At 29.2% G+C, this 17,240-nt stretch overlaps 1 protein-coding gene across 1 annotated transcript in view; it reads right to left on the bottom strand.

The window, feature by feature from the left end:
* Positions 1–16,877, bottom strand: part of LOC111620854 (enoyl-CoA hydratase, mitochondrial-like) — a 28,822-nt gene extending 11,945 nt beyond the window's left edge. Inside the window, exons 1-3 of the mRNA XM_023362854.1 lie at positions 16,460–16,877; positions 12,800–12,948; positions 7,594–7,693 (exon numbers count right to left, since the gene is read on the bottom strand). Of these exons, the coding sequence (XP_023218622.1) occupies positions 7,594–7,693; positions 12,800–12,948; positions 16,460–16,877 (667 nt within the window). The remainder of the gene's footprint in view (positions 1–7,593; positions 7,694–12,799; positions 12,949–16,459) is intronic.
* Positions 16,878–17,240: the final 363 nt, after the last annotated feature.

Below are 17,240 nucleotides of genomic sequence, written 5' to 3'. Positions count from 1 at the left end.
ATTTTTCACCGCTAGGAATAAGGCATTTTTTAAAAATGGGATATACAAATTGCCATCATGCTGGCAAGAAGTCATAAATAATGATGGAAATTATATTATTCAATAAAGTTTGGAAAATTTATTATTTTGTTTTATTCTAAAAACGGACAGAACTTTCCAGTAGACCTAATAGTTATTTACAAATAACAGTACATTTTAATACACAAAGTTTGATACAATTAGCAAAGTTTGCATGAAACACACAAAAAAAAAAAAAAAAACAAATATCAATCATCTCTTATTCTAAATTTTCCAATCTAAGCAACAGAACATTCATTAAAACATTCCATCTAAATACATTTTTAAATAAGAAATTTACTATCTTTAACAGACTAACTTAAGCCAGTTAATATCTTCAATTTTTTAATTTTTCTAAAATAAGTAACATTTAGATGGTAAATTTATTTAATTAAATATATAAAATTTAAAGAATATTTACCAAGAACATTGCCAGCATATATAGCAAAACAAATTTCACTTTAAGTCTTCCATATCATTTTATAATGAAATTATAAAATGAAATTACTATACACTTTCCAAAAATAAATAATATTTTATTTCCCTTTTTGTAATGCTCTTATTAAATTCAATCAAGTAACTTTCATGTGATATTTGGGCTGCAATTTTCAAAAATTGTAGACCTATAAATTCCCATTGGCATCAGTTTGTTTGTCCTTCCATGATCTTGAGAACAGAGTTAGATATACAGTCGACCCCCCTATAAGATCATTGATTTTTCCGTTTTATCTGAATTACATGTTGTACGAGTCACTTAGATTTTACAAATGCGTGTGCCGGGCTGTGAACGGCTCACATATTTGTAAAATCTAAGTGACTCGTACAACATGTAATTCAGATAAAACGGAAAAATCAATGATCTTATAGGGGGGTCGACTGTATGACAGTTGAGACCAGGAAAGAAAAACTTAGGGGCAGGAGATCCCAATTAACTATATATGAACTTCCAGTTTAGACTGGAAATCACGTTATTTCAATTCAAAGCTTTTCTCCTGAATAAAGTTATATAGATGACTGGCAAAACTCCATTATTAACAGAAAAAGCATGATATACACGGGAAAGATAGTACTAAAATTGAGAGCATTGTGACCAAAACATTTCAGCCTGGCATTGTGTGAAAATCAAACAAGTAAAAGGGAATGGCCAATTTCAGTCAGTTGTCATCCATTCTTTCAACCGTTCTGATCACGGTGCTGTCTTTTGGATTGATGGAGAGCGCTAAATGGCTTAGTCAATGGATGCAGGAAAATTTTGCTCTGTATTCGAATTGAGTTTTTGCTGAAATTTTTACTTTAAACTCTAAGTGTTATATATTTCTGGATAGCATTTTCTGTGNTAATCCCTGAATGGACGATTAAAATAGATATTTTTTAATGTTAAAGATTCCTTTCTTCATTATAAAAGTAGTTCAAGGATGCAAAAGATAATCTTATATTTAACTTTTCATTTCCTTCTTGATATATTTATAAATCAGATTAAGAAAAAAAAAATTAAATTTTACCTTCTTACACCAATTTACTTTCAGAAATTTCTGCTGTCATTTGTTCTGGAACTATTGTCGGAAGAAAACAGTTCATGGTCATTAAATTCATACTTAAAAAAAGTACAAGAAATTTATTTGTCAATAAATTTTGTGTTTAAAGTACTTTCAAAATTGTTTTTTATTATTCTAATTTATTTTATAAAATTTTAGAACAAGAAAAACATAAAAATTCTAGATGTTAGGCTAGCATTTATCACGAAAAACTGCAGTTATTTTATTAAAATAACGCAGTTTTTTTGTGCTAAAATTTTGTGCCGTTTTTAGAGCATATTTTTTTATTTATAAATTATTTAAAGCTTAAGAGTGTACTTTGAAAGCTAAAAATAAAATAAAAAATTTTTTTGATAATATAATTTACATTAAAAATGTTTTTTTAAAATTTATATTTTATTATTACAATTTATTTTACGAAGTTTCTAGAACTAGAAAAAATATAAAAATTTATATCTCTCGGGTAGTATTTAACACTAAAATATTATATTTACTAAAAATACTTAATATTTATTGAAATTTTAAGCTTTATATTTTAATTTTCATCTTTATAAATTAGTAAAAGGCTTTCAACTAACACAATATACCAATACGTAGAGCTACTTTTTAGCTTATACAGTAATCACACGTGTTCATCAGATAACCCGATTCACCATTTTACCTTCACTTATAAGTTATTAAAAAATATCGAAAGTGTAGTATTCACACTATAAAACTTTTGTTTATCTATCTTGGAATTGTAAAAAATAATTTTATATAATTTGTTATAATTTTTAGATTTAGAATAGATAAAATTCTTAAATTTTATTTATATTCTAAATATAAAATAATAAATATTTTTAGATATAAATATAAATTTGTCATTGAATATGTATGGAATGAACTTTCACTAGTAATCACCTTGAATGAGTCAGAAATATAACTACTTTAACATGGAAAGTGGGTCGCATTATAAAAAAAATTTTTAAAGTATATTTTAAATATTTTAGGAAGTATTTTTAGAATAACAATAATGCATTAACAGAATTTTTGAATATAATATTTTTATCTTTCTTTCAAATTAATTTCTTAAAATAATAAAATAAATCTTTTAATTAAATAAATAAATAAAAATCTTAAATGCAAGATAAAGTGTTTTTTTATTTTTTTAATTTTGGAAGTTTTAAGTTTAAAAATTACACCTTTTAGAGAAACATTTAAATATTTTATTATACTGTATAAAAAGGTGGCTCAAAAATCAATTAATTTTGTTATTAAATATAAATACATACCATTGATAAAAATATATGTACACTTATAACATTGTTAATTGACTTTTGGGCAACCCTGCAGACGAAACATGAGTATCAGTCTTTTATTAAAGTTTAAAAGTAGTTTATTCATATATAGGTTAGTTTGTACATAATTATATACACAATAGTCAATTAATTATGTCTTGTTTGCTTGCGTGTTTCGGGTATATTTGTGAATATGAATCGTAAAGCGTGAATTTTTTTTATTTTATTTTTTTAAATTTTTCTTTTCACTTTGCTTTGTTCATTAGTGCATACTGTAACTCGGTGGAACTATGTAACGGATATGTTCCTGTAATGCTCACTGCGTGGCAGGACTTTGTACCTTGTTTTAAATGTACAATTAAACTAATGAATGAAAAAAATGTCTTTTGGATTAGTGCTCTTCTGTATTCTTGCCATCCCTCTCTCTACTTGCAGCTTCTCTCCAGAACTGCTAACAAATGCTAAAGATTATATTCTGAAGATTCTCAACAAGAATTCTAGTTCTGACTTGTAAGGTACCAAAAATTTGTAATGTTTCTCTCTGCGAAACTGCAAATACCCTATGTAACGTGTTGTACCAACTTTTGTGCCATCAACAGTGGATCAAGTTAAGTGAGGCTCGAAGTGGGGCAGTCAACAATTATACCATAATAAGTCACAGATTTTATTTCTTCAATTATTTCTGCTTTTACTTTTCCGATTACCAATAAGACCTACAAATTCATCACATATATTATGAGATAAATAGTTTACATTTCCTTGTTCTTGGTATATTTTTGTAGATGTAATTTCAAGAACTCATCACATTTGCTTAGGTATTCCAAGCAAGTTAAATAATTTCCTTTCCTATTGGAATCTTTGCCTTCATTGTGACTCCTAAATCCTAATCCTAAGTGACTCAATAATTTTATTGTCGATACAATTTTTTTCAACACATCTCTCCAATAACGTTCTTCTTTTTTCTTTTTCTGTAATAGTTGATTATCAATTCAATTGAATTTTGTTGATCTTTTATACATAGTACACATGGCTGATATGTGTTCTTTTGAAACTAATGGTCCAATAAAATAACAGCCTTATTACGTAATGATTACTAAGAATGTGGTTGGTATAGGAGGTTGCACGAGGACATGTAAAGATCATAATAAAAATAGTACATCAGACACGTAAGAGAAGAGTAAATGCGATGCTGAATGAAAGGAACACGACAGATACAACACATGCACAATATCTATTGTGCAATCGAAACATCGTTCAAATTTTTCTTTTTAAAAAATTGCGTGACGGTGTTTGAGAATAAGGAATCCAACCGTTTTACCTGAAGAAGGACATGGAAGGTGTTTGGAAAATGTTTGTTTTTACAAAATTATTTATTTTTGTATTTCTACACACCAGTTAGAGGCACGAGTAAGTACGTTTTTGTTTAAAATAACAGTAATTAATCTCCAATTTTGCAAATCAGTTATTAATTTAGATGGTTGATTGGTTGGTTGGTGTTTTATGGCAAGCTGCACCATGCCAATATTAATTTTGACTTTGATGTTGAAAAGAGTTTGCAACGGTAGCATTAAACACTTTTGCTTGTACTTAAAAAAAAACCTATTCCAGCAGTTAATTTTTAATTCATCTAATGCTTTCAGCTATCTGTGTAGCCACCTTCAGAATCAAATACATTTTGAATAGAATTCTTTAAATTAATGTTTAAATACTGTATTCTAAACGAGAATTATTTAAATACATAAAACTGAATAAATTAAGAATACAAATAAATGTGTACAATATTGACAAAGATATATAGAATAAAATAAATAAATAAAAATAAATGTAAAAATAAAAATAAATAAATGCGTAAATGAAATATTTATTTTAGTCTTCGATATCACTGTTCACTGCATTGAGAAAGTACTTCCAAGCTGTTGATAAACAAGTGGCATCTTTATGGTTTATGCACAAATTCGTGACACTGTGCTTATATATGTATATATTTTCAAGAATTTTACCTGCTTGTTGATCCCCCTATTGTTTTTAAAAGCTTAGCTTCATTAAAGTTTGGTCTATTTTCTGGTACAGTGGCTATTATAGATAGGGCAGTTGTGGTTTTGCCTTTACGTACATCATATTGATGCTCTAAGTTTTGTAGGGAGGTTTCTGGAAATGTATCCTAATTAAGATAAAATAACAAATAAGGACAAAAACAGTAAAAATAATTAATAAAAGATTTGCAGATGTGTGTTAAACTCAGGTATTTATTAAAAAATTTCTATATATTTTAAAACATCTGCCAGTTTTTAAATAAACAATATATAGTTTTGTTTCATAAAAATAATGTGTAATCAGGGTTACTTAGGGGGTTGTTTGGAAGATAATACCTATCCAGAAAATGAAAAATAGTGTTTTGGTGTGGAGCATGGAGCTGGAGCAATAAGTTTTTGCCTGGAGCTGGAGCGCACATAATTTTGATTGCTCTAGTCTTTTTGTATTAATATTTTTTTGACATTTAACAAGCATATCATCATGCAATGACCATTAATTATTTGTTAATTATTCGTGTAATGACTGTTAATTTGACATTTGGCTTTACATTTGATATTTTGGCTTTTTGCATTTGATATATTTGTACAGTGACTGTTAATTTCAATGAAGTGTGAACACAATCAACCACATACAGAAGTTTCATAAAAAGTATTTAATTATTTAATAAGAATATAAATCCATTTATACTACAACTAGGTAAGTCATACATATGGATAATATGTTAGTTTTTATTTTGTTCATTGTTTTAGTCAATACAGGTTAAATCAATTAAGATGTCGTCAACAAAGAAAAATTAAAATTGATTAACAGCCAATTTACAAAAGAGGATTTGAATCTGAAAAAAAAAAAAAAAAAAAAAAAAAAATTGGCAATATGCAAGAAAGTGAGAGACGAACTCAAACAATACAACTTTAATTTCAAGACTAGCAATACAAGTGGAACCAAAGAAAAATGTAATTATCCAGAAATTTATAAAGCTTCAATTAAAAGGAAAGACAAAAAATATAAAGCAAAGACTGCCATGACAAAACAACATTTTGGTTCTGAAAAAAATAGTACTCGCAGAGCATGATCTAATAAGAAATCCAAAATGGATGAATTAAAAATTGATTCATATTTCAATTTGTCAAGAATTACAGTCACTGTGAATGCTAACATTTTTCATGAAGGTCTTGTGGAAATGGTTTGCTTGAGTGCAACATCCTTCACTGCATTTGAACTTAAGAACAAAGGATTTCAAAAAACTTGCAGTTGAAATGGGTTGACAACTTGGAGTTTCAATAGGACATGATGTAGTTCATCATTTAGTTATCAGCACAGCTGAGTCTGGTCATGTTGATCACTCAGAAACATTAAAAAATATTGTGCTACTTGTGCTACTTGAAGATAAACAGGACAACCCATAGAAACAGAAATTTTCTCACAGTCAATGAGCAATTCTCGAAGAAAAGAGAAATAAAGTTGTTATAAAAACATTGGATATTGTTGATACTGAAGGACATAATTCTTTTTATGTGAAAAACCAGGTTACCTGGACCGCCAGACTTAAAATAACATCAGTATTTGGGTTGATTCAAAATTACCCAGAGAGAATTCAAGTTGCTTGTCATATTGCAACATGTATGCTCACTACACAATGTCAAGCAATTATTTTCCATTCTAAGAAATGACTTCAATTGCTTTAGTCACTTTTTGTGAAAAATGACTTTAAAGCAAGGATCGGGGTGATCCTTGCTTTAAAGTCATTTTTCACAAAAGTTGCAGTGAATTTTGTTTTATAGCATCAATTGACTGAAAATGACAACAACAAAGTGAAAATTTTAGTCTAGGAAACAGGAAAACATCACACAGTGCCATATCAGGTGAATATACAGCTTGTGGAACCATATTTATTGAGTTTTTGGTCCAAAATTAACAAACAACAAGAGCAGGAGCGACATTGTATTGTGAGCAGGTGCATTGTTACAATGCAAAATTTACGAGTTTTCTCAGCACAAAACAAATCAGGTCTTTTTCTACAAATTGCTTCATACAAACAATGCAAAATGCTCAAATAATATTCTTTGTTGATAATTTGGCCAGTTGGAAGGAATTTTTGATGCACAACACCACATATAATATATTATAAACTGATACATGATAAAAACTATACTATCAACTCTGGCAAGCAAAAAGCTGGATTTTTCCATAAAAACAACATACTGGTTCACTGTAATATCTACAGTAGGGAATATCTGACAAAACGTCATACACCTATACTTTTACAGTTTTCTTTACTCAGTGAACTCACTCCTGTAGTCTATATTGATGAAGACATGGTTGTGGCTCTAGTGAAAATTATGGATTCATATAAAGTATTTTGATGATTGCACTCAAGGAGGTAATGTATGTAGAATGGGTACAAGACTAAATGTTTTAATAAGTGCTAAAATGTGAGAAGTGGATAGAATGTGCTTATTTTGAAAGTAATCTTCTGTAAATATAGTTGTAATTTAAGTTGTAATACAGTACTAGTCTAAAATCAAAAACAAGCATATAAAATTGAAATAATTGAGTATTATGTTTTAATTATATTGTAATGCTTAAAAATTAATAAAATATAATTATTTTTGAATTTTTGATTTTTTTAAATATAAATGTATTTTAATGTCATATTTATTTCAATAAAAATAGAATTACTAAAAACTTACCTGGAATTGTTCCTAGATTAATTTCAGGTTGAGAAAACTGTGCATTTTCTCCAGCATAAATTATATCACACATCATAGCTAACTCACATCCTCCACCAAACTAAAAAGTTTTGTTATATAGAAATAAGTTTAATTTTTTTATATTAAAGAATTACAAAATTTAAGGTTTTCTTTTTAAAGATAAATGTTTTATTTTTTTAAGAGACAAGAATAATAATTTATTTATTTATTATTTTAAAATTATTAATATGTGATAAAAAAGAATAAAATGATCTACTGAATTCAGTTTTCAATTATGTATTTAACAATTGGCAACTTCAAAATATTATTATTAGCAATAAATGAAAGCCAAAAGAAGAAACTCTAGAAACATATTAGAATATATTCCTGAGAATCATAAATGCTATCATGATTTATAAAAATATGTCCATTTCAAATCATCCATTAATGTTAAAAACCCAAAATTAGTTTTATATGTAAATATATAAACAGTGTATATATATATATATATATACACACACTGTTTATATATATAGTTTTATATCTAGTTTTAAATATANTCAAGTGATTTTGAGTTTCATTATCTAACTAAACACCAATCGTATGCCGAAAATCTATCGGGCTAGTTTTAGGCTAATTACTAAATGAATTACGTAACCAATTTGGCTCTAGAGGTAGGCGTTAGGTGCCATCTCCTATTAAAATTAATAAGAGATGGCACCAATCGTATGCCCGATTTTCAGCATACGATTGGTGTTTAGTTAAGTTATATATCGGGTTTAGAATATTTGTTTCATTATCTATTTTCAAACAGTATAGACTACAAAAACAAAAAAAAGTTTAAATTCTTAATTCAAGATTAAAATTGCAATTTTCAGAATTACTATGGAATTATAGAAAGAAACTTCTATTCCCTATAATTTTAATGTATTTCTATTTAGTAAAAAATGATAATTAGTACAAGTAATAATTAATCTTACTTTGTGTGATCTCTTAATATTTGCATGCAAATAGTAAGAAATGGAACCTCTGTATAAAATTACCATCACATTGTATATATGTTACTGTGAAAGACCAATATTTGTGAATGTCGACACAGACAACTGTGTGAATGTTGATATTCCCCCCATTTCGGTCATTCACAGTAACATATATAAACAATGACAATCATTTCAATTTATATTATTGTTGTAAAGCAGGGTGCCACTGAACAAAAAGTTTAGTAATTTGATTTGATAGCAGAAATAATGTTGGAAAGGTGCAGTCAGGATTCCAATGTTTCATTTCATTCTATTTCTGCTTGTATATTGTATTATGTAAAGTTACCAGTGGAAATAAATGTTGAATTTTGTGTGAGTGCCTATTGCTAAGTAAGTAGTCCTTTGTCTGCATCCTTAAGATATTATTTATGTGAGGACCAGAATTTTAGTGTTTTAAACTAAAATATTTTTTTATAAACTTTATAAAGACGGAACAAGAAAACAGAAAATTAAAAGAGAAAAAGGAAAAATAAAATCAATAAAAACTCGATTCCCACGAGTTGGGTTCCTTGTTGAGATGAGTACATTTCTGTGTCACGATTGTGTCACCCATCCCCTCATTGGACCAAGAAGATCGTCATCGCTGACAAAATCGGAGAAAAGTTCGAAAAAGAGGACTTGATATAAAAGGGCCAGGCATGATGAGTAAGGGTGTGGAAGTTATTATTAGTGCCTGTGTGTGCGCTCCAAACATCTACCTCCCACCAAGATTCCGTCAACCAACACCTCCTTCTCAACTACAAGACTAGAAGACCTCAACGGAAATTTTTCTACTCACCTAAAAAGAACTGTTGGACCTTTTGTGCTGGACTTGATCTCTTAGGTATTTAGGTAGGAATCTAAGGTATTTATCCTGTCCGCACACTATTGTACGCTCTCTCTCTCTCCGCGTAAACAAAACACGCACCCGGTCGTTAATTTGAACTAAAAATTGAGTAATAACTGAACCCTACTCATGTAGTTTATGTTCGCATTTTATTCGCTGATGTAAACCTAGTTTAGATTATATATAAATAAAATTCCAAATTATGTTTTTATGTTTAAAACTTCTGGAGTGCAGTTTCTTCCGTTTTTCTCTCAGTTTCTCCATTCCAGGTCCAACCCTCATACCTATCCGCTCGCGCAAACTTGTGGTCTCTGTATCAACCGAAGGATACAGTGGTGTCATCCTGACGGGGTATCGAAGAGATATCGACCCTATGGTCACATTTATGCCAATATGTTACACTTATTTTCTTATTGCTAGCAATAATTTTAAAACAGAACTAATTTCATTTCATTAAAATAATTCATTATACTATATTGATCTACAGAAATAGTTCTTAGAAACTTAAATAAAGGAGGGTGTTATTTTGTAATTATTTTAAGTAAAGTTAAAATTTTTTGTCTATAATTTGGAATTTTATTTAACATTATTATAATTCCTATACAGGTAACCCCCGTATAACATGGCACTTCTATAGCACGGGTTCACTCTAACATGGTTCGGGAATTGGGTAAAAAAAAACCCTCGTATAACATGAAATGTAATAAAGGGTGCGTTCTTTTATACTTCCGCGTAACTCCATGCGAGCATTCTAATTGTTTTCATGGATACTTTGAATGCTCTTTCAACAATAACCCATTTAATGGTTAAATTTTACAATTGAGACCCTTCTTTTGCCTCTAAAAGCTCATTTTAGAATTATAGATTCCTCCATCATGATACTATCAATAGTGCAGGTGCCGCCATCTTTCTTTTACCATCGTTTCTAAATGCCTACAAACAGCAGCGTTGTAGAGCGACCACTATTAACGAACGCACCCAAAAACTGTTATCAGTTGATGATGCTCATGCTGAGATCATCATATAGGATGAATAATCCTCTGGTAAAATATTTACTTAAATAATAAATAGGTATTTTACCTATGAAAAAATGAAGAATAAATCCGATTTAAATAAGGATTTAATAGCATGTTTTTTAATTTTTGGAACCTAACCCCCTATTTCGCACTAGTTCTTTGTTTCATATAACATGGATTTGCATGACACGGCAATTTTTTGGAGTGTGTTATACGAGGGTTACTTGTAATTTTGTAATATTTATGTGTTTTAATATAGTTTTACTAGTGATATTGCATAATATAAACATTTATCTTAAGTTTTCCTCGTATTCCTGACAAATTTCGCAGGAAAGTTTTTGCTCGAAACACGTGTTTTTAAATCGAAACGACTTAGTTTTGGGATTTAAAAGACATTTTATAATAAATTTGAAATGGAGTATAAAGAAATTAAAAATTCTAAATTTTAATTGAATATTCAATATTTATTTTTCGGCTTTAATAACGTGTATTTCATTATAAAAATCATTAAGAGTTATTTCTTATAGATTTAAGATGTGGAATGTTTTAACAGTTAAAATAATACGAAATTTTTCAGCCACTTTAATATCAAATATAATTTTTGCTATTAAAAATAACAAAATTATCTAAATTAGAATGCAAATAAAATAGGACAATACAAAATTAATGGATAAAATAATTATTTATTTGTTTTTAAATTATGTTAAAATAATGGTATTAATATACATTATGTTGTGTAAAAACAGATTATACAAATTTATAATATCCCCTATTTTATAATTATGTAGATAAATAAATAATAAATTTTGCATTTTTTCAGCTATCATTTCAAAATATAATAATGATGATATTTTCTATTGGATTTCTTGTTAATAAGAGCATATATGAATTTATAATTTCCAATTTTAAAAGTTTTATATAGTGCTTCATAAATTATTATTATTTACAACTCGATACATTTAGGTTTATACTATATTTGTGTTTCAAACTACAATAATTTAATGTTAATAGTTGTTTAATTAATAAATTTATATAATGTCGAAAGTTTTCATAACAAAATCTTGATATTATTAATTTATTCTCTAGTATGAATAATATATTATTATTTTTATTGCGTTATTCTCACGGGCTACTCTCTATTTGAAATAATAGAGATTTGTCATTTTTGCCATTTCGTCTANTCGGTTAATTAATAGTGTTTTTAGTGATGACGAAGAAAACATTGTTTAATTTATATTAATATGTATCACTTAAAAAAATTTTTTATGAAGATATTTATCTTAATTATGAAAATATACTAGCATGTTTTTTAATTTTTGGAACCTAACCCTCCTTTTCGTATTAGTTCTTTGTTTCGTATAGCATGGATTCGCATAACATGGCAATTTTTTGGAACGTAACTACCGTGTTATACGGTGGTTACCTGTATATATATATATACACACAGGGTGTTTATTTTTATCTTGAGACAATAAAATAACTTAATTTGATTTCATTATTTTGGCAAAAACATATGGACAAAAGTTGTAGAGTTTCAAAGGGCCAATCAAATGATGACCTCGGATGTGACCTTGACCTTCAAAGTCAAGGTCACTTCAGGGTCAAGTGTGTTTTTTTCAATGGGAACACCTATTTTTGACCCTGGAAGTGGAAAGAGCAGGAAACTTCACAACCTGATATACCTTTGACCTGATGGTCTAGGTCAAAGGTCAAGTTTTTTTAAGGTTTAAAAGCTTTAATTTTATTTAAAGGTTTAAAAGCTTATAATTTAAACCTTAAAATAATCTTGACTTTTGACCTAGACCATAAGGTCAAAAGTATATCCAGATGTGAAATTTCCCACTCTTTCCATTGCTGGGATAAAAAATGTGTGTTCCCATTGAAAAAAACAGACTTGACCTGAAGTGACCTTGAGGGTCAAGGTCGCATCCAAGGTCACCAATTGATTGGCCCTTCGAAACCCTACAACTTTTGTCTATACCTTTTTCCCAAAATAATGAAATCTAATTAAATTATTTCATTGTCCCAAGATAAAAAAAACACCCTGTATATATTTAATCAGATATCAAGCTATTAATTATGGTTATAAATTTCTAGCATGATATAGGAGTCCCTGAAAATAAATAATAAAATCAAATCTGACAAAATATTTAAATAAAACTATCATCAGTGTTAGAAATTTTATTATTTTGTAAATTGTTTTGATTACATTGAAATTGAAATATTAGTGCTTTGTTAACAATTTAATATTAATACTATAAAACATCCAAACAATATTAACAGTTTAAAATTAACAATTAAAACAGATGCATTTTATAACTTACTGCATATCCATTAACTGCAGCAATAACAGGTTTGATAGTTTTAGAAACAGAATCCCACTGAGAAAGAAAATTTCCAGTGAAACAATCTTTAAATTTCTTATCTTCCATTTCTTTAATATCTGCTCCAGCTGAAAAATTTATAAAATATTCTTTTTTAATAATAAAATGTTATTAAAAAGGAATTTTTAAATTATTTTTTAAGAATATTTTTGTTACAAATTAATATTAAGAAAATAATAGTTAAAATTATTCATCAATAGAAAATTATTTAAATATCTCATATCCTTGTCCTTCAGTAAATCAAATTAAGATGTATACTATATCTATACTACTATTAGTGATCACTAGAAGAACTTAATGGCATTACAGGAGTCAACATAATTAATTTGATTAAGAACTTTTCAAGATTTTCACTCCCATCCTCAGATAAACAATGATGTTTGATTCAAATTATCAGAATGTACAGTAGTCAGAAATGTAGTCATGGGAAAGCAAGGGAGTGGTGTTTCCCAAACTAATGCTCTTTTGCTCCTCACTCTGCCAGTCATCAAAGTCCCACTAAGGCTTAAAAGTAAATACTCAACCAAATTTTTCCACTCTTTCCTTGCAATAAACTTTTCAATTAATCATCCTAATCAAATATCACTCTTCAAATTGTAGACCATTCCTTCTTTTCCCATTTCTGCTGCATGGCTCGCACTGCTCTTAACAATAAAAAATAATATAACTAGATAAACAAGAAGAAGAAGTGAGTCAGTCTACAGGTCAAGTATCCAGCACTGGACCTCTCCAACGAAAAGAGTCGTCACCATTCCACACCACACAGGACTACACACCTGGACCATGTTCAGTAATGCAGAATTCTTGCAAGTCTATTTATGCTGCAATGTTGAACTCATTTCTAACTACTGCTTGACTCCTCCCACCACTAGCTTCTTTTATCTATTCTTAGCTCAGCCCACTAAGCCACTCAGAATTCTAACCTAGGTGTTCTGCATTACTGAACACGGCCCTGTTGGAGACTGTGTAGTGAACCTTATCTTCAACTTTTCTCATAAGCATTATCTCTCCCTCAAGTGGTAAAGTTCTCCAGCACTCCCCTTGCACTTTTATCCCCTAAACATATTCTATATGTATTATTCGATGTTTCCCTGGCTGATCAGGAAAATTCTCTGACCAGGTGGAATTTTTCCGGTTTCCTCCACCTCCTTTCTTCTCAAATGGGGGTTAGCTCCCCTTTAACATTTACAGACCTCCCGGAAGGCTGTCACACATACCAACAGTGATATTGCAGTCCTCTCAAAATTCTATTCCAAATTTGCTGGAGCTCTTTATTGCTGGATTTCTCACTGTGTCTTCACTTCCTCATCTGCTCTGAGACATCCAAAAAACTGGTTAGGTCAGGTGGGTTAGAAATGCATACTGCAACTATCCTATCTATCTTTCCCTTCCTCTTGATCAATGAAAAATTTGGTAAGTTAAATAAACATTACATAAAATATAACACGCAGAATAAAAACTAAGACATAACAAAAAAAACGTAAATTTTTCATAGGCGTCCCAAATAGGGCTCATAATTGCTAGTCCCTCACAAGGGACTAGCAATTATGAGCCCTATTTGGGATGCCTATGAGCCCACTTAGGGACACTAACCAACGCAAACCCTCTTATACACATAATATTCTTGACCTCTTTGTGCTCTCTGAGCAGTAAGGGGACTAAAACCACAAATAAAAAAAAGAAAAAGAAAAAAAAGGCTTAAAAGTCAACAACATAAAAAAGAATGTCAAAAGATCTAGACAAAACAGAAAAAGAGAATCAAATACTAGGCTATATGAACATCCACAAGGTAAAGAATGAAATTCACTATATATTCTTGATCAATCTTTTTTTTTTCATTGAGCACTGTCATGTGTAAATTATCACTAGTTTGCATACCTATAAGGAGTTGCCTTACCAATATGATAGCTCCTTGCACAATAATGTGTTGCTAGTGATCATAGGCTAATGCTTTTCCTTTCAGTAGCCTACCAACCTACACTGTAGCCACTCAAGCCATCAGTCATGAACCTGGGTGATCCACACTCAGAAATTTCTGGAAATAGAAACAAACAACAACAACCAAATCACATCAACAAAGTGTCAATACCAAGCAACTGCCTCAAACCCAAAATGATGCCACCCTGAGAAATGAAAATGACAGGAACAATAAAAACAAACCTCCCCAAAAAGTTCTTCCAATCAGAACCTATTTTCCTGGTAGTTTGACCTGAAGATAGAAGTGATTCTTCCAAAAATCTTAAATTATTTTGACTCCTTTAACACTTTTGAGTTCCTCTTTCTTAATGTATACTAATGGAATCATCTGTTCCTGTTTCATGAATTTCAAACAAAAAAGCAGTACACTTTGTATAACTCCAGCAGTATTAAACAAAAATAGACTAAAAATATTTTCAATCTACTATCATAGGCCTACTTAAGTTGGAACATCAAACAGCTACCAGATGCACTTACGGAATATAAATGCCATTGAAAAAATCTCAACACCTTGGTCTTAGTGGCTTATGCTTCCCAGCAGGACATAAATAAAATGGGATGAGGCTAAGATCATTAGGCCTGCCAGGAGCCCTAACACTATCAAGTTCTTGTAGTTATTAGAAATTAAAGCTAATAGAAAATGCTTTTGTAGCAATCATAGGAATGTTGACACATTAATTAATAATGACATAGAAATCTGTATATGAGTTCTAACTTGGGCTTGATCCTCCAATAATTTTTTATTGTTTAATTTAATTTAATTTTATTTTTGTACCATTTATGTTTGCTTGTATCTATGCTTTTAAGTTTTGATTATAAAATGTATTTTTTATATCTTATATCCCTTTGTTCTATTGATTTAGAATTTTCTTCCCATTCTTTTTTAATTAAAATTTTTTCTGTTCCATTTAATGTTTTTTGAATGTTCTTTTTGTTCTTTTTACACTTAAGTCTTATGTTTCAATTGAAGGCCTATTGAAGTAGGTCAAAAACATTTTTGGTTAATTAAATACAGTAGAGCGTCGTTTATCCGAAGGAATTCCAGTCTACAAATTTAAATTTTCGCCAGTGCTGTAGCGTTGTAATCTTTGGCTATGTCTTCGGCTACTTAAATATTTTACGTTTTTGATACTAAATTAACTTCTCAAGTATAATTTTTTATTGTTTTTATATTNTTCTTTACTTAAATAAATAATAAACATTTCTAAAAAGAATTTGTTAATTATTTAAATTTAATTTAAAAACAGTTAAAATTAATATTGATTTCGAGCAGTTTGGCAGGGACGAGAGTCGATTTACAAGGTATACACAGCTTAGGGCTTTACCATGCGAAACAATTAGAGCTTTACGCTTTTAAATGTATTATTATTTAATGAAGGTGAAAGGGTCTGGCTAAATAAGCTACAATACTTTAAACCGTATCCTTATATCCTATGTTATGAGAATACAGTTTAAGTCCTGAAGTGTAAGGGTCTTATAAAACTTTATACCAAACCATTCTATTTAAAAAAAAATCAACTTGTATTATAAATTCAAAGATCTAAGAGAAATATTTTAAGAATTTTGAATAAAAATTCATATTTTTAATAATAAATATTCGTTAAGTTTGATGAAAATACTCACGCCTTAGCTTTTCTTCACTAACTTGAACGGAGAGCTCGCAATCACGTGGGGACTTTGTGGGAAACACAAATGCGGATGTCCCAGTTGGAGTATTGTTTGGACTCATCATACACAAATGATTTGAATCTAAAGAATAAGGCGATCTTACAGGAGAATATGGGAAAGATGTCTCCGAAGAAGTAAAGTTAAATTTGGCAAAACTGGAACAAAGTGGCGATAAGAGAATAGGCATTGGCCTATGTAAAGATTTAACCGGTGAATAAAGATCCACAGATATGCTCTTTTTCGTAGTTACTTCATCCGGTTTCAGTATATCGTCGATCATAAATGACGTTTGGCCCACAGGTTTCATTGGTTTCGATAAATCTTTAGCTTTACAGTATATCCTGCAGGGTTCAATCATAATGATGTCTTTCATAGATAATCAAATCTGCAATTAAAAATATATTATATACATTTACACATACAAATTTTGTATAAATAACTATACACAAGCATACCTAGACACAGTTATGATCAAAAATAAAATCACCTAACTGAAAATGTAATTAATTTGTATTTATTCATGATTTCAAATGTTATGTATATCTGTATTCAAATCATTAAAAACACTGTGTTATAAAATTCTATAAATTAGAAGTGTACATATTTACATACAGTAAGAGCCCACTTAATGGGATATGCTTGAAACCTAAAAAATCTCAAAATTTATGCTGACTTAAATTATCGTGGCATTTCATTGATTCATATATAATACAATTATTTGTGAACACAAACCAAG

Source organism: Centruroides sculpturatus, unplaced genomic scaffold, assembly GCF_000671375.1.
Source record: "Centruroides sculpturatus isolate CEXI.00-Female unplaced genomic scaffold, Cexi_2.0 scaffold240, whole genome shotgun sequence".
Taxonomy (NCBI): Eukaryota; Metazoa; Arthropoda; class Arachnida; order Scorpiones; family Buthidae; genus Centruroides; species Centruroides sculpturatus.
This window is presented reverse-complemented; position numbering and strand designations above follow the sequence as displayed.